Source organism: Vespula vulgaris, chromosome 5 (genome assembly GCF_905475345.1).
Source record: "Vespula vulgaris chromosome 5, iyVesVulg1.1, whole genome shotgun sequence".
NCBI lineage: Eukaryota > Metazoa > Arthropoda > Insecta > Hymenoptera > Vespidae > Vespula > Vespula vulgaris.
In genome coordinates, this window is record NC_066590.1 from 2,472,208 (window position 1) to 2,495,000 (window position 22,793).

Genomic DNA, 22,793 nt, shown 5'->3' on the forward strand with positions numbered 1-22,793 from the left:
TCCCCTCCTCTCTCCTCTCTCCACTCTATACCCCTCCTTCTTTACCTTAGGTAATATTTGATAAGTAAGTTCACCAATCCCTATTCCAGAAATAAATCCTCTTACTGCATAGAATTCGTGACCGATCGAAATCTAGTATTCTATATTATTCTCGATCATTCTCTTTCGAATCTATAAATAACTATCTCCCTCTCTATTCTCGGTTTAAGCCCGATCCTCACATACGATCGTGATTGTGAATGGTGAAAGCATAGTGATTCGAACGAAATTAATTAATCATGAAAGTATATCCAAGGATCGATATTATTTTTTCTTATTACTTTCTTTATCTTCTTCCTTCTGCTAGAATATATTTTATAATATATATTTTACAATTGAGCGATCCTTCGATCGGATAATTATTGATACGATAGGGAAATAGAAAAATAGAGAAAAGAAAAAGAAAGAAAATTTTTTAGTCAATTATATCGATGATCTATCTTTAGGATGAAAAAAATAATTTTTTTCATATGAATTTTTGTAAAAAAAAAAAGAAGGAAGAAATAAAGAAAGAATTAGATCAAGTATAATATCAAGAAATCGAACGATTTAATCGAATAAATAATACAAAGATATGATGCAACCTTGAAATGTATTTCCTTTGATTTCAACGAAATGTTAAATGTAATTGATTACGATAACGGATGATCCAATATTAATAATATCGATGATCTAGAATGAAAATAAGATTTTTTCGTATTCACTTTTTCAAGAAAAGAAAAACAAATATATAAAAGAAGAAAGATAGGAGAAACAAAATTAAACAATGCAAAGAAAGCGATCTTGTAATCGAATAAATATTTAAAGGATATAAAAGTAATACGATAGATCAAGATATCAATTAGTTCTACGTTGTTGATCACAGGATTCCGATAATAACGAGATCGATGGTCATTAATTAACAACTGATCGAACTCGGATCGTTTTCTAATCTCGCATTCAAGCGAGGCCGATAGCGCGTCTCTCACTGTCGGCACGATGCATACATACGTAAATACATACATACATACATACATAAATATATACATACATAAATACATACATATATATTATGCCTATCTTTTTCGATCGATCGCAATTCTAAATAAATTACTTAGATATATCTATACTTGGTATATACGATTATAAATAAAAATGACATTAAAATTGTTAAGTTATACCGTAAAATCATACACACACACACGCACGCACGTTATGCATATACGTAAAACAATAAAATTATTACGTAGATATAATCTTATTTCAATGATTAAGATCTTTTTATATGAGATCGACGAATTTCTTTAGCGAATGTAAAATTATCAAGAAGAAAAGTCTTAATGGTGTAAACCAATGATCTTTTCGTGATTGTTAATAGATTTTCGAAGAAAGAGAAAGAGAGGGAGAGAAGAAAGAGAGAGAGAGAGAGAGGTGAAGTTAGACCAGCCTCTCTGTGTTAGTCGTTAGCGTGTCTAACGATATTCTAGTCGAAGCCGAAACTTCTACCATGGCTAAGTGACTTCGGCTTGGAGAAGCTCGTTATCGTATATATTAGGCGCTTTCGGTTAAAATATCAAAAGGGGTTAAAAGATCCTTCTTGGTCCAACTATTTTTACAAAGATGACGGTAATATTAAACTTTGTAATAAAAATTTCTTGGTTATATTGAACTCATATATTTTTATACTCATTTTATATTCCATTCGTATTATATTTGTTATATTAATTTTTATTATTAATTTTATATATTCTTGTTTGATATAACAAATGAATCTTTGTTCAAAATTTATATATATATATTTTTTATTTATATTTTACACACACACACACACACACACACACACACACACACAGGAACAGACAGACATAATATGTATGCAGTACGTACAATATCTATTTTCACGATATTTTTAGTTTTAACCAAATTAAAATTGGCATCGTAAAATTCGGACACCTTCAGTAACCTCTTAACAGGCCATTAGCACTACCACCGTCACTACCACCATCACCAGTATTGCTGAACTTCCTTCGTCCTTTATCCCTGGTTACTTTAACTACCCTTAAAAGATACATGCATTTACAAAACTCCGTTGAGTGAAAGTCGAAACGACTGTGAAACGAGGGACAGACGGGTTTTCTGGGAAGGTGGTAAGGTGGAGGTGGTGTTGGAGGAGGAAAAGCTTGAGGAAGAAGAGAAAGATGAGGAGGACGAATAGAAGGAAAAGGAGGATGAGAAGAAGGAGCAGGAAAGTGGTAGACGGGATAAGAATCGAGTAAGAGCAAAATGGAGGGTACCATAGGAGAGTTTCCAAGCCGTCTTTAAATCGTAATCAGGACAGATCGGCGAATCGAGTAGATGAATAAAACATAACCGGTGCGTCGTTCGTCGTTCCATTCGAAAGGGATGAAACGAAGATGGTGGGTACGACGGTTTCGAATGACGAGATAGGAATGAGAGTTCGGAAGGAAAAATTTCTTAGATGTTTCAAATATTACCAGGTAATATTCTGCGTTTAAAAGGAGTTCATTATGGCGAGCGAAGAAAATTAAATAAAATGGCGGATAAAGTGGATAAAAAAAGTATTCGTATATTTGTATGCGGTATTAATAAATATTGAGCGAGTTAAAGAGGGTGAAGGGGGTGGTAAAGAAGAAATGGATACAGTCGCGATGTACGTCTACTATAAACGACGATGTCCCGGGGATAGGTTGCTCGTAAAAACAAAATGGCAAACGGTCGCGTACTGGCGTCCGCAAAATGGCCGACATAAATAAAAAGTATAGCTCGCGTGCGGAGGTGTTCGTTACGCTCGGCTCGAATACGCGAGCTGTGCAAAGTTTCGTCCGGTTTTTCTTAAGAATTTATTTCCAATATATCGTACCGGTAACGTTATCGAGGTTTTCGACGGTTATATCGTAAAATAAAAATATTCTTCTTAAAGTCGACGGACCGAGAAAATTATTCGAAGGGATGGAAAATGATTCATTCATTCATTCGCTCATTCTCTCTCTCTGTTTCTTTCTTTCTAACCGAATAAGATTACGTCATTACGAATAAGTCTTGTTTAATGACGCGAAACATGATTTATAATAGTTCTTAATGTCTTTTTATTCTTCTTTTTATTTCGTATTTTTTTACTTTTTAATTTTTTTTTTTTTTATTTTTTCTTCTACCTTCGCAAAACAATAAATCGTTTACAATGATCGCATTATTGATAAATCTCAGTTGTCTTTTTTTTTTTTTTATTTAATTTAAATCTTTTCATCTTTTACATGGTGGTGTAAGTATCGCACCATAGGTTAGATAACTAAGTACCTACCTATTAGAGCTTACAATAGAAATGGACTATCGTCGTTTGTTGCTCGCGAGATAACGTAATCGCCACAACGAACGAGCCGTTCTACATAAATTCAAGATCGGCACAAGCTGCATATTATTATGTCAGAGTTAGAACGGAGTTAGTTGTGACCGCGATGTAAACTAATTATCGCATATACATACCTACCTACCTACCTACCTACCTGCTTAGTTACCAACCTACCTACATATCTCTAGTACCTACATACCTCCTATCTTTCGTCGACAACGAAAACGTGCGCCGCTTCTCGTGATGGATTTAAACGACAAGCGTAAACACTTGAAACGTTGCGTTCCAATGTCGCAACAAAATCATAACATACACAACGAGCTCTGCTCTCATTGTCAATTTTTTAATTTTCCTTTACCTTTTTTACTTTTCCTTTACCTCTTCTTTTAAACGAGAATCGACATAAAAGTCATAGTAAGAACACTTCTTCTTTCGGAGAAAAAAAAAAGAAGAGACGTTTCGCTGGCAAATTCATTTTTCTCCGATCCTTTTATCGGTGCAATTATTTTGCAAGTAATAATATAAGAAAAATAATAACATTCGAACAGTAGTTAACTATTTATGTAAACCTTAGAAGAAACGTATCGATATAAACGATATATTCTTCTTTTCAAATCTAATCGTAAGAAAGGAAAATATTGCAGAAGCATAATAACGTTGGTAATTATAGTTAGACGGTATATAAAAATAGGGGGAAAAGATTTGAAAGATAAAGAATCTTCGCGGTTTTAACTTCGATGACCCAGTGAGCTTGAGACATAATCTTTGGCCGGGTATCCCGTGGCACGACCGAGAAAAAGAGAGAGAATGAGTCAGTTTCGAGTCATCCGATGATGCAACTTACTGGTTGCCCTGGCACCACTGTGACACCGAGGACTCGTCAGAGAAAGTCATTATTTTACCGAGCACGTTCCAACCAACCAAGCTAATAGACTTTGCGGCCTTCAAAGTAAATTGTTTTCTGTAGACACCAAGCGCGGATTCTTTGGTACCGGCGAACGATAGCGAAGTTAAGCGAATTGTACTTGTTAAGACGAGATTCTAGACATTAACTTTGAACTCTTTTTCTTCTTCCTTTTTTTCTTTTTCTATTTCTTTTTCTTTTTTTTTTCGTCGAAAAGAAAAAAGAATCCTGAATTTCCTTCTATTTGGACGATACTTCGGAAGGAACGTTCTTAGAAACGAGTTAAAAGAAACCTTAACCATTTATATATATATATATAAATGTCTCTCTCTCTCTCTTTCTTTTTATACCTGTTTTCAATAATCTCTAAAATATAATTTGCCATTACGTACAATATATTTTAGCTTCATGAATAAAGATGTGTTTCTTTTATCATATATATATATATACATGTATGTATGTATGTATATGTATATATAGACATACGTATGTACGTACGTATGTATGTATTATACAACTACAGACGCAACGACCAATGTAATTTCAACGTTTCGAGAGAAACAGTTGAACAGGCCTAAACGGATTCGTAGAAAGCATATTTCGTTCTATAAAATTACCCTCGAGCTAGCCAACCCCCATCCAAGACGACCGCCATCTTTCGACGTTCTTCTTTTTCGCACGTTCTCTTTCTTTCTCTCTTTCTCTCTCTCTCTCTCTCTCTCACTCATATTCTTCTCTGCTTTAATTCTCTCTTTTCTTACGTTCCCACTGGCGCCTTCGTCTTTATTTTCCTTTTTTTCTTTTTCGTTTTCTTTTTCTTTTTCTTTTCTCATTATTCCACAAATTCTCTCCGAGAATATTCAAACACCACGTGGCTCCCATTCGAGTTTTCCATTGGAAACTTAGATAATCGGTTTAAATTGATCAAGATTTGTTTCGGTAACATTCTAATAAACTAGAATAAAGATCCAATCGAATTGAAACGATATGTATATTTTTATTAAAGTATTCTCTTTCGTGAAAATTTGTTTACACTCGTGGCCATAATTTCTTAGACGCACAGATCGCTCAAGAGTTCTCAATTGATATTAATCAATCAACTTTTATAAGAGCACAAGATCTAAGCTCGTAGTAGATCGACAAGTTCCCAAAGAAAAAAGAAAAAAAGTAAAACCAAAAAAAAAAAAGAAGAAGAAGAAGAAGAAGAAATGGAAAGAAAAAAAAAGAAACAAGACAAAAATAATAATAAAATTTCAAGAATCACTTAGACCCACTTTTAGACTTATCTAGATATTTTTTGGTACATGCATATCCTCTTTCTATTTTACCAACTTACAGATATACATATACCTGTACTCCCGATATATATCTCTATTATCAGAGAGAAAAAAGAACTATGTTACGAGGAGAGATCACACAAAACGGGTTTTCTGTCTAAAATAGGATCGAACGATTTTACTATTATTATTGAAGCCTTTCTTGGAATTGCGGCTAGAAGAAGTGCACTTAAAATCATATAGATATATTATACTCTTCTACTTACAAGTATAATCGTATATATATATGTGTGTGTGTGTGTGTGTACGTGTGTGTGCGTAGATATAAATATATAGGTGCTACGAGAGAGACTACTTGCAAGAGTATAACTACGCTGTTGTTACTGTAATAGGAGCTCTGTGGTGCTTCGCTACTACTACTTAACCAGGGAAATGAAAACTAAACGTTTCTAGGAATGCGACATACCTATGAAGTTTCCAATCGCGAAAATTACTTAAAAGGGTGGCTGTAAAAGCGAGTCTAACTTATTGGTTTCCTTTTTCTCATATATATATATATACATTTTTTTTTTTTTTTTTTTTTATTAAGCCTCGACGATATTATCGGTCGCTTACTAACGAAACGATAAGTATTGGGAAAGTCACAGAAAGTTGTTCATGCTGATTCGTCATGAGCTTGTAACGCGGAAGGGATTTCTCCATCGATTTTCGATTTTCTACACTACGACGTTTCGATCTTTTCTTATTTTTTCTTTTTTTCCTTCTTCTTTCTCATTCAAGTGAGTGTATCAATGTTACGTATATATGTATGTATGTATGTAAGATTATGACGCGTTAAAAGAGAAAAAGACAACGATCACGACGATCGTTTAACTAAATACATAGAAATGATCGAAGGAAAATAAATTATATATGAAAATAATTCCATTGCGGTTTCGTTAATGAAAATTTATAAAAAGAAAATGAAACGTTAATGAATGTCCATGAGAATTATTTGACAAAAAAAGAAAAAAAAAAGAAAAGAAAAAAAAAAAGGAGAAGAAAGAAAAAAGGAAAAATTAAATTCTCATCTTTTGCTTTTATAATAAAATATTCAAATTATTTTCTTTCTATTCGAATTAAAATGAAAGAGTGTGAGGAGTATGTGTGCGTGTGCGAAAGAGTGAGAGAGTAGGAAAATGAGAGAGTGACAGAGTGAGAGAAAGAGAGAGAAAGAAAGTGAGAGAGGAAAAATGATACGAAAACTCTAAACTACCGATCATTTCTCAAACTCTATAACTTGATATAAACCACCCGTTACCAACCCCATCGAGAAAAGTCAAAGTGGAACGGGGCGAGAGGTAAAACCTCGTGCCACCGATGAAGACGATAGTAATGGTGGTGTTAGTGTTGGTATTGGTGTTGGTGATGGTGTTGGTGATGGTGATAGTGATGGTGGTGGTGGTGGTGGTGCCGCCATTGCCATCGCTATCGCCATCGGTGGCAGCTTACATTATCGATATTACGAGGCGTCGATAAAAAATCGCATAAAATTAAGCAAACTCCCACGTGTCTTTATCCCCTTACGAACACGCGGTAACTCTCAATGGGATATTTCTCGTCGAAATTATTTAGAGAGACAAAGAAAAAAAGAAAAAAGAAAGAAAGAGAGAAAGAAAGGAAGAAAAAATCGACCGACGACGTTTCGTAAAAAAGAAATTAATGAACGTTTTTCTTGATCGATGATTCTATGATTTATCTGATATCTATAAATGAAAAAAAAAAAAAAAAATAAAGTGAACGAAAAGAAATTGCACATGGACGCGTATAATTGGTAAGAGAATTATCTGTCGAATGTAAGTAAAAAAAAATTCGAAGGGATATTTTCTTTTTTCTCTCAGATATTTAAGATTAAGATTGCTGATCTATTTCTATACACGTGCAAATAAAACAAATATATATATATATACGTATTTTGTTTAAAATTCTTTTTCTTTGTCTACAAGAAAATTCTCTGTTAAATGTTTAAAAGGTTCGCGAGAAAATTCGAATTTCTGAAAAGAGAAAAAAAAAAAAATTATTCTATCTATTAATTTATGTAAAAAAAAGGAAAGAAAAAGGTAGATAAAGAAATAAAAAATAAAGAGAAGTTACAAAAAAAATGTATACATGTATATATATATATAAAACGAATACACGCACACATAAAGAAATAATCCATTTAAACAATTTTCTCGGCATTAAAAAAGGAAGATTCTCCGTCGAATAGGTAAGTAAGAAGAAGATACGAGGAGAACAAATTTCGAATCACAAATTATCGCGAAAGAAAATTAGCACGCCGTTTAATCTCTCAACGGACTAAGGTATTTCATCCAAAGTTACACAGGGTAAGTCTAAGAGAGGTCTAATGCATCCTCTCGACATTTTTACTTAGCAATTAATAGTTCTACACCAAGGAGAGACACGAAGCGAGAAGATAATCTCGCACAGGATAAAGTGGGTATCATTTCGCTAGGGATCCAACAGAGATAAAGAGAAAGAGAGAGAGAGAGAGAGAATAAGATACGCGTGCGCTCACGCACGCTCGTCTTCTTATCCCACTTTAAATATGACTGAATTCGTTGCATTATTTATGCTTAGTAAACCCCCACCCACCATTCCTCTTGCCCATGGTCCCCCTCTCGCCACCCCTCGTCGCTCGGGTGTGGTGCGCCATCGTATATATTCTAAACGTATATCGTATAAACCGCACAGCATCCGCGTGTTACGGTACTTGCACGTTTATTTACCGAACCAACCAAGTTTTTCTCGTTCGTTCACATTCGCAAACATTTTCTTTCTCTACCTCCTTGTGCTACTTCGTTCAGAAGAAAAAGAGAGAGAGAGAGAGAGAGAGAAAGATAAAGAAGAAGAAAAGAATAAAATAAAAAACAAAAAAAGAAAAATAACGAACGATTTATTAATCTTCCTTTTTTTTATATCATTTTGCATTTCCTTACAATAAGTAAGGATCCAATCCTCGTATATAAAATATATTTATATATATATATATAGAGTGAGAGAGAGAAATAAATAAATAATTTATGTAATAAGATAAAGCGTGCATAGAGGATATTGGCGAGAAGGTTCACGTTTACGTAAAGGTTCAAAGGTTGAATGAAAAAATAATCGAATCGTATCGACTAGATGTTCGGAAAGAAATAAATAAAAAAAAAAGAAAATAAAGATTATAAAAAAAAAAGAAACGTAAAAAGAGAAAACAATAAAGGAGACAAGTAGAAAAAAAAGAAGAGGATAAAAATGAAAATGAAGCATAGAAAATGAAACAGCGAACTTTGATCTATGCCGATCTAAACATAAATAACCATCAATATATGATTGAAATAAATAGAACGAAAGCTTCACATTCGACGATGTTAATCTTATCCTCTAATCAAACATAAAAAATACTACATCTCTTACAAAATTTCTTTTACCAACATCTAACAGAAACTAATTTATTATATTATGATTTTTTATCTCGTATCTTTATATAATAAACTCTCCATTTACAGAAGTTATATATTCCTTATATACATATATATGTGTGTGTGTGTGTGTGTGTGTGTGTGTGTATATTTGGTATACGTATCTACTTTTTTACCTATCTTATCACGATCTTTTTCCTTGTGTCCCACGAGGGGTTAACGGGATTTACGGTAAAAGGTCGAATCGAATCTGCATCGTATATATCGAGAAACGCAACCGTGCAGGCACCTCGAATCAATCGCAACCGTTATGACGGGTTTCGGATGGATACCAGGGTCGAAACAAATTCAGTTTGACGTGTATAGGGAAAGGAGAAGAGAAAATGTTAAATCCTATCGTTTTTCCTGCCTCGATTCGAAGATGATCGGCGGTTTTACTTTTTCTTCCTTTTTCTCTCTCTTACACATATACGGATACGCACGTACCCATACCATATATGTATATGTTCTTAAAAAAAAAAAAAAGAAAAGAAAAAAAGGGATAGAGTACCTTCGAAAGCGATCCTTCGCAACCCAACATCATTTTCGATCGTTCGAGGCCACGCTCGAAAAAGAGAACAGATAAATAAAAAAAGAAAAAATGAATAAATAGAAATAAAAGAAAAAAAATAGATAAATAAAAAAGATAGCTCACGAGCAAGCTCACGCCGACGTTTTTCCTTTTCAACCCCCTAGAGAATTTCTACGAGAGAAACAGAGAGAGAGAGAGAGAGAGAGAGAGAGAGAGAGAGAGAGAGAGAGAGAGGGTAGGAATTTTACACGCAACCCCTATCCGATTTATCGCACGAATATATTGGCGAACGATACTTTCTGTTTCTTTTTCTTTTTTTTTCCTTTTTCTCTTTTTCTTTTTTTTATTCAGGTCTCCGAAATCGCAAATCGACGACGATCGATCGAACTACCCGCGTCAAAGTCTCGTAAGTAGGTATATTTTATGTCTCGCGATTTATTCGTCTTCTTTTTCTTCTTCTTCCTTTTTTTTTGTTTTTTTTATCTTCTTCTTTTTTGAAACTCTCACCTTCGGTAAACGCGTTGGTAGATGGTTACAATTACATCTACTGCGTAGAACACATAAGTAAGTGCTTACCTATTTGCTTACATTAGAAAATAAATGAAAGGATTATATATACATATGTATGTATATAAATAAATATATATATGCACATAGTACGTATAAGTATCATACATACTTCGCATGACCAAAATACTCATCGACATATTTCTTTTCCTTCCTTTTTTTTTACGGATCATTATACCATAACCGTCACGAAATCTTGCAAGACTCGTATGCTCGTTGGATAGTGTTTGCGGAGAAATGAAAGAAAAAAGAAGAAAAGAAACAAGAATAAATAAAAAAAAAAAACACAAAGAAAAAAATAAATAAACGAACGAACGAATAAATAAATAGGTTGACCTTGAGTCGACGAGGATCAATCAACCCCGGATCAGAAAGAAAGAGAAAGCAAGAACAAGAGAGACGAAAAGAGAGATAGAACAAAATAAAAAGAGAGAGAGAGAAAAGGAGAAAGAGAAAGAAAGAAAGAAAGAGGGAGAGATAGAGACTAATTGTAAGTGTATCTTACTTATACCCAGTTGTGTCAGGCATACCTCCTATAGAATAGAACCTACGGTGTACTAATTGTCTCGAGGAAAATTAAACTGAAGTCACGTTAATTATGTAACTCTCCGGCTTTCTAGTCTACGCCCTGGAGGATGCTCGGTGATGCCGGTGGTTCGCGAACCTACTGTTAGATGTGGTGGGTGGGGTGCGGACAGGGGTGAGAGGGGATGGTTGGATATAGGCGTGGGTGGGTGATGATGGACGAGCGTAGTCGACCTTTACGGGGGCTGCCAACCTCGAGCAGCGAAATCCCTAACTCAACGCTAACTCGATCAGTCAACGCACCAACGCTCGGAGACGGAGATGGAGATGGAAGTGTAGGTGTAGGTGTAGGTGTAGGTGTACGTGTAGGTTTAGGTGTAGGTTTAGGTGTAGGTGTAGGTGTAGGTTTAGGTGTAGGTAGAGACAAGGGCGCTGTTGATGTCAGTGTTGGTTGGTGATGGTGGTGATGGTGGCGACGGTAGCGGCCTGCCGTTTGCTCCGTTGCTAATCTGCCTCCAGATTAATTACCACGTAATACTGGTTTGAATAATTATCGTTTCTAGGACAACCCAGCTGCACCTACAAACAACAACGTACCCACCGTCACCGTTGCCATCTACCTCAACCTCTACCTCTACCTCTACCTCTTACGGTATTATAATACTCCTACCTTGAGATCTACCGCATCTATGGAGATCATTTACGTGACGTTCTAGATTGACTATATGAGGATTCTACAGAGAAATTGAATAATTCTTAATCGTTAGGTAGCTTGCCTTACTTTACCTTACTTTACCTTATTTTATTCGTAGTGAGAGAGGGGTAGAGAGTAGGACCGATTTCACAATTCTTTTATGATATTTTATGAACGATCTCCATTTCTCTTTCTCTCTCTCTCTTTCTTTCTTTCTTTCTTTGTATCTTGCTTTATCTCTTCTTTACCATGGATATAAACGAATTCCATTTGTAATTGCATTGGCATACTCCCTTTCGAGTTAGGAGAAACGTTAGAAAACCTGTGAGAAAGCTCGGTCACGTTTACACCCTATTAACCGGTAATGAACCGATACATAGACACTCATATATATATATATACATATATACGTATATATACTAGACCATTAAGGTATCAAACAGGTAAGTAAAGCACGAGGATTTAGTCGAAGATTTCACGTAGACTTAAACACCTCATATCCCTTCCGTTAGAGCTAATATTTCGAGTAATTACGCGAACGATTTAATCGTATACCCTTAGTATATCACGTCCAACCATAGAATAGTATATAACTAATCATCCATCCATTAATCGAACGACGAATACTTCGTTCCGATAATTACAATTTATCGACATATGCCTCTGCCAATTTTAGTTGCCATTTTTATCGTCCCTTATAAAGTTTATCGTTTTCTGATCTTTAATTATCTATCTCATCTACGGTAACCATACCATGTCGTTGATCGAAATGACGCGAACGTTAAAGAAAAAAAAATAAAAAAGAGAGAGGGAGAGAGAGAAAAGAAAAGAATCTACGTAAAAGAACTTGAACATAAAAAAGATAAAAAAAAAACGACCATCTACGAAAGAGAATATCGATTTATCGATTGAAATAAATGAATACTTTTAATTTGTTAAAGTGGCAAGAATTTTGTAACCCATTGTTAATACAGTTTGTTTTTCTTTGCTTTGTTCTCTTTCTCTCTCGCGTCCACGAAGAAATTATATATATTATATAAATTACAACCTTGTAATATTATTTGTAGATACATTTGATTGGTACAATTATACGTACACAGACGTATGATGATTCGAAAAGTTCTTAAATCGTTTTAAAAATCGATCGGCAGACTCCTTTCCGAGACTTTTCAAAATTAATTTCGTTTCTCAAATCGCAAAACACACGAAAATTAACGAAATTGATTGTATCGCGTAAAAAGATGAATATATTTAAAATCATCTAGGTAAACATTGAGTTCGTCAATGAACTATTTTTTACCATCTAGGGACTTTCGATTAACTCTACAAAATAACAACAAGTACATCTTATAGAAAACGTTATTTCTTGTTTTTTCTAACTTATGATACCTATGCGAAGTGTAATGATTAAGTATAAAGTATAAAGTCGAATAAAATTAAAGAAAAATTAGAAAAAGAAAAGAAAAGAAAAAAAACTACAGATATATATATATATATATGTATATATATATATCGAACGAAACATGACAACGTCTAATTGTGCACTCTCGTTCAGGTCAATCGCCCCATCTCTCTATTTTTCCTCTCACTCTCTCTCTCTCTCTCTCTCTCTCTCTCTCTCTCTCTCTCTCTCTCTCTCTCTCTCTCTCTTCAATAGGTATGTAAGTAAGTACTTACATATATACGTATGTAGTACCTACCTATATATTTTCCGTTAAGCGTGATCCGAAAAATGAAATGCTCGCCTAGAGCTAATAATATAGCTTAAGGAAAGTTACAAGTTGAAATTACGAGAATACCAAGAAACGTTTTCCCGGTCTCTTGAAATCAACAGAGACAGATATAACAGTCGTTGTGTAGCAAAAGCGTTAGCTTAGCACGAGCGGCCCTTCTCAACCCTCTACTTCTTCTTCTACTTCTTCTACTTCTTCTTCTTCTTCTTCTTCTTCTTCTTCTTCTTCTTCTTCTTCTTCTTTTGCTTCTTCTTCTTTTTCCTTTTCATGGTATATTGCTGCGAGAAATTTCAAAAGCCTACGGCTACCGTTGCTATCGTTATTCTCTTTATCTCCCTCTCTTTCTCTCTTTCTCTCTGTTTTTCTTTCGTGTGGCTTATCGTTCACTGTCATCTAAGATTTCATACGCGAGAAAAGTGACGAGTTAATTGCATAACGATCGACCATACATCAGATTTTTGTTCCTTTACTTTTCTCCCATAATAATTTTTCTTTCTATTCGTTTGATCGATATTTTTTATTAATTAATTATAAGTATTTCGTTAAATAAACGATCAATAAATATTTGCGTGTGTTTGTGTGTACGGGTTGCTCTATATAACGAATATTTTCATAAATAAATATTCATAATAAAATTTCAATAGATATTATAAGTTTAATTGGTGCAATATAATTAATTGAATGTCGAGATTTAGACTATGTATTGCGTATTCCATCTTATTATAAATATCGATCGTATATCTATATCAATTACTGACAGATATTATTATTGTTATATTTGCGAATAGTTTTTTTCTCAAAGTTAATTAATTAAAAATTAATCGGTGATAATACTGAAGAATAATATCACCTATCGATATTTTATTATAAAAAGTGAACATTGATTCAAAAAAAAAAAACAAAAGAAACAAAGATTTTTTTCTTTTTTTTTTTATTATACACCTACCAACTCAATAACAAATACCAGCCAATAATCTTTCTGTTTCTTTTTCTAATTTGTTCGTTTCCCTTTTCTTTTCTCGTTCTTTTTGTTTCTTTTAATTTCAAAGCGCAACGAACGGAGGTAAGCATGATCGTTTTATCCTACGCCATCTTTAAAAGTAATTAAAGTATTATTACCGGTAATGTGTACAGTACTTACAGAGTTACTTACCTACTACGTTAGATAGTAAAAAAAGAAAAAAGTTTCAATAGTGTCGTGTCGTTACGTTCCTGAATTGTAACTACTGTGCATGTATATATGTGAGTCTATCTATCATTGTAGAATAATCGACGATAATAATTATTATTTTCCGAAAGGAAAGTATTATGATCTTTGAAGTTTTACGTAATATTCAGTCGCAATCGAGGATTTATATATCTTTCGTCGGATATCAAATAAAAATTAGACGATCGAGTGTTCTGAACACTATATTAAACGTTGCAAGACGTTCAACGATCTAATTTATATAACATCGTATATAATAGAATAAATATTAAAGTAAAGTACGCGAATGATGCTTCTAAGGTTATAGTCTTGTAATAAAAGAAGAGAAAAAAAAGTTAACAGAAAAAGTAAAAGAAAAACTTTACACTCGCGATATCATCGATCCGTTCGTACATTTTATCATTCGTCCGTCGGTCCCTCGATCTTTAAAAAAAAAAAAAGAAAGAAAAAAGAAAAAGAAAGAAACACAAAAACCCGGTAGCAAGTATCGTGACCGTTCTTTTAAAACGTTTTTTACTCGAAGAGAAGATCGTTATCCATAAGAAAATGTTAATTGAACCTTGTCTTCGCCGTAATGAAATGTTCGTAATCGATGTTGCTCAAGTATCTCCTATGTGTACTTATGTTCGTTTAAACGAGCTCGGAGAAACTCGAGTTCTCGATCATCGTAAAGTAAGTGAGTACCTGACTAGATATACTACGATATAATATTTACGTATCTATCTATCTATCTATCTATCTATCTATCTATTTATCTATCTATCTATGATACGTGTCTTTCAGTATAAAAATCAGAAACACGTGCATGGTGATTTTTAATCGTACGATCATTGAACGTTCATCTGTTAAAGTAACACCTAATAATTATCGTCTTTCAACGTTATAAAAAAATATAATGATATTGAATTATTATATAAATATCTATGAGAACGAACGTTAAGAAATTTCTTCGAAATTTATCATGATTTACGATACCTAATATCGAACATATATGTATACATATATATATATATATATATATATATATATATATATACATATCCTTCGAAATATTTCGTCGAATCATTTTTAGTAATAACTTTCAACGAACTTACCTAATTACGTATAGACCGAAATCTCGGTGATCGATAATGAGGAAAGGAAAAAAATGTCTTCGTGAGGGCCGAAAAAAGAAAAGAAGAAGAAAAAAAAAAGAAAAAAAGAACACTCGGTAATCCTTTCGAAATATCTAATTCGGTAGCTGCGACCTCCTGACAAAGACTACCGGTAGACTAGCATGAGAAAAGACGGAAGCTTAGAGAGGCGTCACGAAAACAGATCTATCTATCTATCCACCTATCTATCTATCTATCTATCTATCTATCTATCTATCTTTTACCAAATGAAATAGGAGAATAGCGAATAGGAGAGAAAGAGAAAGAAAAGAAAGAAAAAGTGAGAAAGAAAATGTATGTGTACATGTGTGTGTGCCTTTCATCCGGAGGTACGGACCTACGAGAGGCTCCAACGAAACCAACGGATTCTGGTTTTCAGGTTTCGGTCACGCGATGCCTTTTTTCTCTGTTCCCGGTACCCGGTTATCTTTGGCCCGAGGCGTTCTACGACGCTCACCGATATACTCTGACTTCTTCTTCTTCTTCTTCTACTTCTTCTACTTCTTCTATTTCTTCTTCTATTTCTTCTTCTACGTCCTCTTCGTATTCTATTTCTTCATCATCATCAACATCACCATCATCGCCATCATCGACTATTACAAACATCAACAAACCCTACCACCTTCGTAATACCAGCGATGTTTTACTATTTTATTCCTCGTCTACCTTAATAAAAAAAAGTAATTACACTTTCAACTCTTCTGTTCGATATTTCACGATAACAAGCAATTACGATCTCCCGTATATCATCTTTAGCTTTTCTTTATCAATCTACTATTTCTCTTTTATCCAGTTTTTTCATGACGAGTTTGATACGAGAGTACAGGTATAATAGAGTTCGTTCGATCTTAACTATGTTATCATTTTGATATCTAATTGATTAAATATTATGTTATCGAAACTATTGATCCGAAGTAACGTCTTTGACGCAAGAAAATTTTGGTTGCAACAAATAGAAAAATTTGTTATGAGAGTACAGATATAATAGGGTTCGTTCGATCTAAACTATGTTATCATTTTGATACTTAATTGATCGGGTATATGTCGTTAAAAATATTGATCCGAAGTAATGTCTTTGACGCAAGAAAATTTTTGTTGCAACGAATGGAAAAATTCTCTTGCGTTTCAATGAAGTGAAATAAAAAGAAAAACAAAAAAAATAATAAAAAGAGAAATACAGAAAAGGAGAGAGAGAACACGTTCGTTTCAATTTCCTCCTTTTGTCAAGTTCCTGTCTTTGTTTAACGGGAATTCAAACTCGGTCGGTCGGTGATCAAAGAGCGTGACGATTATCGTTCCACCACGATCGTATCTTTCTAAAGAGAGCAACTCGTACGTAGATGGCCGCGGAGTTAATCGATTAGTCGTTTTAATGTTATCGTCGAGTGGAAAGTGGTTATAATGCGAAGGGTGCGAGCAAGTATCGTCTGCTAAACGTTTCATCATTTCGAATAATGATATCCAAGTGACATCCGGGGACTCGTTATCGTACGCTACCCTATAAACTCAATTTTCACCGACGGTGGATCGATCGATCGATCCTATTGATTTCGATCAAAACGTGACGAAATACACGTGTAACGTGATCCGTTACGAAATTGCTTGTTCGACTTTGGGAAACCTGTTTTTTTGTCACCTATAATTTATGGAGGAATTCAATAAGCCAATCGAAATTTTATAAAAGTCAAACTTTCAATTTCAAATCAGGACAATATATTCTTTTTTTAATTTTTTTTAATTTCTTTTTTCATTCTTTTATCTTTTTCTTTACTTCTTCTTCCTCTTCTTCTTCGTTTTTTTATTTTTTATTTTTATCTCTTTTCACTCCATCCTCACAATTTTATGTCCTTTTAATAAGTCCAACTGAAGTTTCTCACGTCGCATTTTATATATATATATATATATATATATATATATATATATACATATATATATATATATAGGTATATTATTCGTTCGTTGAAACATTTTAACGAGATAATAACGTTCATACATAAGATTTCGAAGGAATCCGAAATAATTTCTTCTTGAAAAACTTGCCGAGGGCTTACGACTTCGGCTGCTTAAGGATAACGATTCCAATGATCACTACCTCTCGAATTTGTTTCCAATTTCGTTGGCTACGTTGCAAATGCGTTATTCGGGAAAGAGAGAGAGAGAGAGAGAGAGAGAGAGAGAGAGAGAGAGAGAGCGCTTTCGGCTTTCCTTCTTCCCTACTTCGAGAACACCAAATTGTTGCGTCTTTTATGAGCATCCACGAGTTCGGCCAACTATGGGCACAAGCAGAAACAGTCACACCTGACGTGCCTTAAAACATGGTCTTTCAAAGGTTCGACCAACGATCGAAAGACCCTATCTGGTTTTGGCGAATAGACCCAATGGCGTATAAAACGTATCTTCGACAATTACCTAACACGTTGTCTTTAGATCGACCTTTGAACAACTATACAACCGACCTCGAACAGGAAAAAACAAAAGTCTGAACATTAAAAAGAAAAAAGTCACGGTCGAATATCCTACTAACTCACCATTTGCATCGGTTTGTCATTGGAATCAATTATACGCATGTTGTATCAATACGCAGTGATAATCACCAATAAAATACGTTCCGACCGACATAAAATGTGTATCGATGCAGATGGATAATATAAATGTTTATGGAGAAGAAGAAAAAGAATGAAAAGAAAAATAAAAGAAAAATATGCATACGTATATGTATATATATATATATATACATATGTATTTATGTATGTAACGCAATGCGTTTCCTCTTATCTGCTTTATGGCAAAGGTTAAGTATTTAATAGTGATTGTTGGTACGGAGATGGACGCTTTCTCTCTCTCTCTCTCTCTTATTCTCTCACTCTTTCTTTTTTTCTTTCTCTTTCTTATTCTCTCTCTCTCTCTCTTTTTTCTCCCTCGCACGAAAACGAATGCATTGACGCGAGTTTAAGAGTCTTCGTAGAATCGGCCGAGGCTGCATTTAAAGGTGGAAGGACTTCAGTGGCGTAGGCATCCTATTTCACGATACATTATTATCGAATAGGTATAAAATGTGGTAACAAGTAAATTTAAGTTAAGAAAACAATTTTCTGTCCTTCTCCTTTTCGTTCCCGTTCTCGTAATCATGTCGTGGTAACACGTTCACGCAAAAATTTATTCCTCAGGATGATTTCGTCAAGAGCTTATTCTCCCTTTCTCTCTGTCAAGAGAAAGAAAAAAAGAAAGAAAAAGAAGAAAAAAAAGAAAGAGAGAGAGAGAGAGAGAGGGAGAGGGAGATAATCGACGAAAATTTCCGTGACCTCGAACGAATCAATAACTTTATCGTTATGTATAATATCTCGACGATAATTGGCATATATTGACGTAAAAAAATAAAATGAATTTAATGAGCAACGAAATTAACGTGAGGGAGGTGGGGTAGAACGAAGGTGGGGTGGGATGGATAGGAAAGAGGGAGCTAATTGGCAATATGAAGTTTCGTCCGTCGCACAATAGTAGACCTTAACGATTACCACTTTTGTTTCGTTTCACTCCTACTACTGTAGTAGCGTGTTGAACTTGCTATATCCTTCTACTTCTTTCTCTCTCTCTCTCTCTCCATTTATATATATATATATATATATATATATATATATATATATATATTTCTATCTCTATCTGTCCTTCTGTCTTTCTCTTACAACAGCAATAAACATACTTTGAACGGAATAATCAAGGAAGAGCAATGTTGTTCGTACGCACAAATACATTTTACTCACGCCACCCAAGTAATGGCGGGTTTCATTACCTGCACGAAAAAGTCAGCATCGAGAATTCAGCTTCAGGAGTGGTAGACACTAATTATGTATTTTGCACGTACCTGTATTTCAACGTTCGCCTTCCTATATTCTCTTTCTCTTTCTCTTTATCTTTCTCTTTCTCTTTCTCGTTCGCGAGCACGCGGAATGATCCAAGCCGCGTAATAATCCCTTACGCGCCGATGCTTTCGTTACTCTCCTTTTTTTGCGATTCGAGCAAATTAACGTTTTTCTCTCTTTCTCTCTCTCTCGTCATCGTCCCCTCAGGCGCAACGAAACAAGTACGAATTATTATTAACGTACTTAGAAGTAGGACGAGCTCGATATCTTATAACCCTCTTGCCGCCTTCTTCTTCTTCTTCTTCTTCTACTTCTTCTACCTTCCCTTCTTCTACTTGGTCTACTTTCTTTTTCACTTTGTCTTTTTCTATAATTTTTTTCCTTTTTCCTTCTCTCCTCTCGTTTCCGTAAGATTTCAGTTTACCCCCTACTCCCCCACCCTTCTCCATGTACCTATTCAAATATATAACATCGAGTTATCGTCATTTTCAGGTTAAAAGCACGAAATTTCGAAACGAGTCTCTTATAATGACCGTACCCGGGGTTCAACGCAAATAACGATCGTGTGTGTACCCGACATTAAACCCTCTCCCTTCTCCCCCTCATCACCAAACACGAACAACGAAAGACATTATTATATTAATATGTTAATATAATAACAGTATCGATATTAATTTTTCAATCTTTTTTTCTTCTTTTGTATTTTTTTTTTTTTATTTCTCTGCCTTTCCAACCATAAATCCTACTTCTTATTAGGGAAAGGAAGAGAGAGAGAGAGAGAGAGAGAAAGAGAGAGAGAGAACTGGTTTAAAATACTGGGTAGACTTTAAAAATGATATTAATATTGCTCGTCCTCGTAAAACATAAATCTCCGACGGATCTCTTTTTCGATTTCTTTTCAACGGAGAGACGAACAGAGAAAGAAATCCTGTCGAATGTGAGCAAGTAAGTAAGTAAGTAAGTACCTTCGAGACACAGTAGGTACTTATATACAATTAGTTATATATAGATATGTATAACGTCCTTTCTTAATATAATTACCTAACTATATCTTTGTATGTACGAGAGACACACACGTGTCTATATGTACTACGTACAATCTATGTATCATATATACATACATACGTATATACGTAGATACATTACATCGCATAGACGTAGACGTAGAACATATATATATATATATATATATATATATATATATATATATATATATATGTACATAAAACGTGAGAGATGACTCGGAGCTGTCTTCGCGCTATTAAAATATTACAGGCACCGTAATACCGAATGTGCGAGTTTTCAACGGATTTCAACTCGTCGCCCGTCGCGAATCGTAACGACGGCTCCGAATGAATAATTTCGAAGCGACTCATAATTGATATCTCCTATATATGGATAGCTTACGAGCTGGGCTCTTGCTCTTCTCCGACCATGGCAACGTACCTACTATACGTTGATCCTTCTCTTACGAGACACCTACGCCCAACTAGATACGCGTAGCAAAGAAAGACAGAGATACGGATAGAGAGACCGAAAGAGAGCGAAAGAGATAACAAGCTATAGATATACGAGTTCAATTAGAGAAATTGATATCACCGATCAGCGGCACGAGAATCCCAGAACTCTATTCCAACCCTCCCCTCCTCATCCTCCTCTTGCTTCTCTTTCGCTTCCTCCTCGTCTCTCTTTCTCTTATATTTCGTCACTTGATCGTGACACAGGAGTTATGATGATGTTCGGTCGTTGCTCCAATCCCAGAAGGATATCACCTCGAAATGAATAATACCCTGACCCATCCCCTCATCCCATCTCATCCTACCTCACCCTTGACAATTTTAGTAATTACACGAATTATACGCCCTCTCTTTCTTTTTTCTTTCTCTCTCTATCTCTCTCATATTATCCACACCCAATCAGTTATATCAGTATTAACGTTTATAGATACCTACGTGTATGATTTCATATTCCAATTTACGGTAATAATTACGGCATTAATGTTGCATAAAGACCAACCGAGCAAATGCCTTTTTGCGATAAAGCTTCTGTCGATTTAATATTCGCATCAGTTTAAAATTTGCTAAAGCTGAAATATATATATATATATATATATATATATATATATATATATATTGTTACGTGTGTTTTGCAGACTAAGTATATGGATTAACATTGGACTTGTATAACGACTGCAGAGAGAGACAGAAAGAGAGAGAATCAATTCGTTTTAATTTTTATCGACTTTATATGTTCGTCCAGATGTTGTATATGTAAATGCAACGAAGAGAGTTTATTCGACACGATCATCGAAATTGGCTGATTATCGTCCCCCCTCCCTGCTCCCTTCTCTCCTCCCCTCCCTGTTTAATATTCAAACGACCTCTTTTTTTTCCTCTTTCTTGTACCTTTTCTCTTTCTTTCTTTCTTTCTTTCTTTCTTTCTTTCTCTCTCTCTCTCTTTTTTCCTCCTTCTTCTCCTCCTCCTTTTTTTCTCTCTTTCAACTCTTCCCATAATCGAATTAATTAAAGAATCGTGACTTTACGTGTAATAAGATGACGCAAGTGGAACTGACGTTATTACGAAAAGCAGGTGTTACGAATTGTCACGTAGCGTATAAGGTTTACCTACGGTACTCTATCGTTGCTAATGTTCTTGCTTTGACATTAATATCCTGTGTTTTTCCCTCTCGAGAGAGAAATAGAAAGAGAGAGAGAGAGGGCGAGGAGTAGAGGGGGTAGGGAAAAAAAAGGAAAGAACAAAAACGAAAAAGATATATGTAACAGCTTTATAGAAGGCTGCCAGAGCACATACAAGCGCGTCACGTCCATTAAGAACTTCATTATTCTCTATTTCTCCCTCTTTCTCTCTCTTTCTCTCTCTCTCTCTCTCTTTCTCTCTCTCTCTCTTTCTAAACGATAAGCAAACGTTGTACTTAACGTTTCGCTACGTGCATCGTAGTGTGACTCACGTTAACGAGAGCATAATAGCCCGATTACAGGAATTGAAAAGCATAATTTAAGAGTAACGTAGATATTATTAACCTTGTATGTAACTATACTATATGATAATGTTCTTTGTTTTCTTTGCTTTAGGCTGCTCCCTTCGGTTGGGAATCGTAAAAGTATCTAATACATTTTAATATAATGGGTTAAGACATTCGTGCGTCTTTATCCTAAACATTTATTTCTTTGCATTAAAACCTACATATATATATATATATATATATATATATATATATATATATATATATATATATATGGGCAACGATCCTTCTGACATTGAATTAACATAATTAAACTTAAATAAAATCAACTGAACTGAACTGAACTGATCTGATCTAGATCTAATCTAATCTAAATAAAAAACAAAAGTTTTTTTTTCCTCTCACCTGCTAGCCTATCCTTAAGATGCGGATGCGCTTGTAACGGATGTGCAGCTAAATTAGCGAGCAAACTCGCCCTATGCAAGCC

The 22,793-nt window shown here is 34.6% G+C and overlaps 1 protein-coding gene across 2 annotated transcripts in view; it reads right to left on the reverse strand.

The window, feature by feature from the left end:
• Positions 1–22,793, reverse strand: part of LOC127064232 (homeobox protein 9) — a 67,224-nt gene that overhangs the window by 15,144 nt on the left and 29,287 nt on the right. For both annotated transcript variants that reach the window (XM_050994998.1, XM_050994997.1), the window contains exon 2: positions 22,712–22,793. This exon is cut by the window's right edge and continues 1,465 nt beyond it. In XM_050994998.1, coding sequence (XP_050850955.1) covers positions 22,712–22,793 — 82 coding nt within the window. The remainder of the gene's footprint in view (positions 1–22,711) is intronic.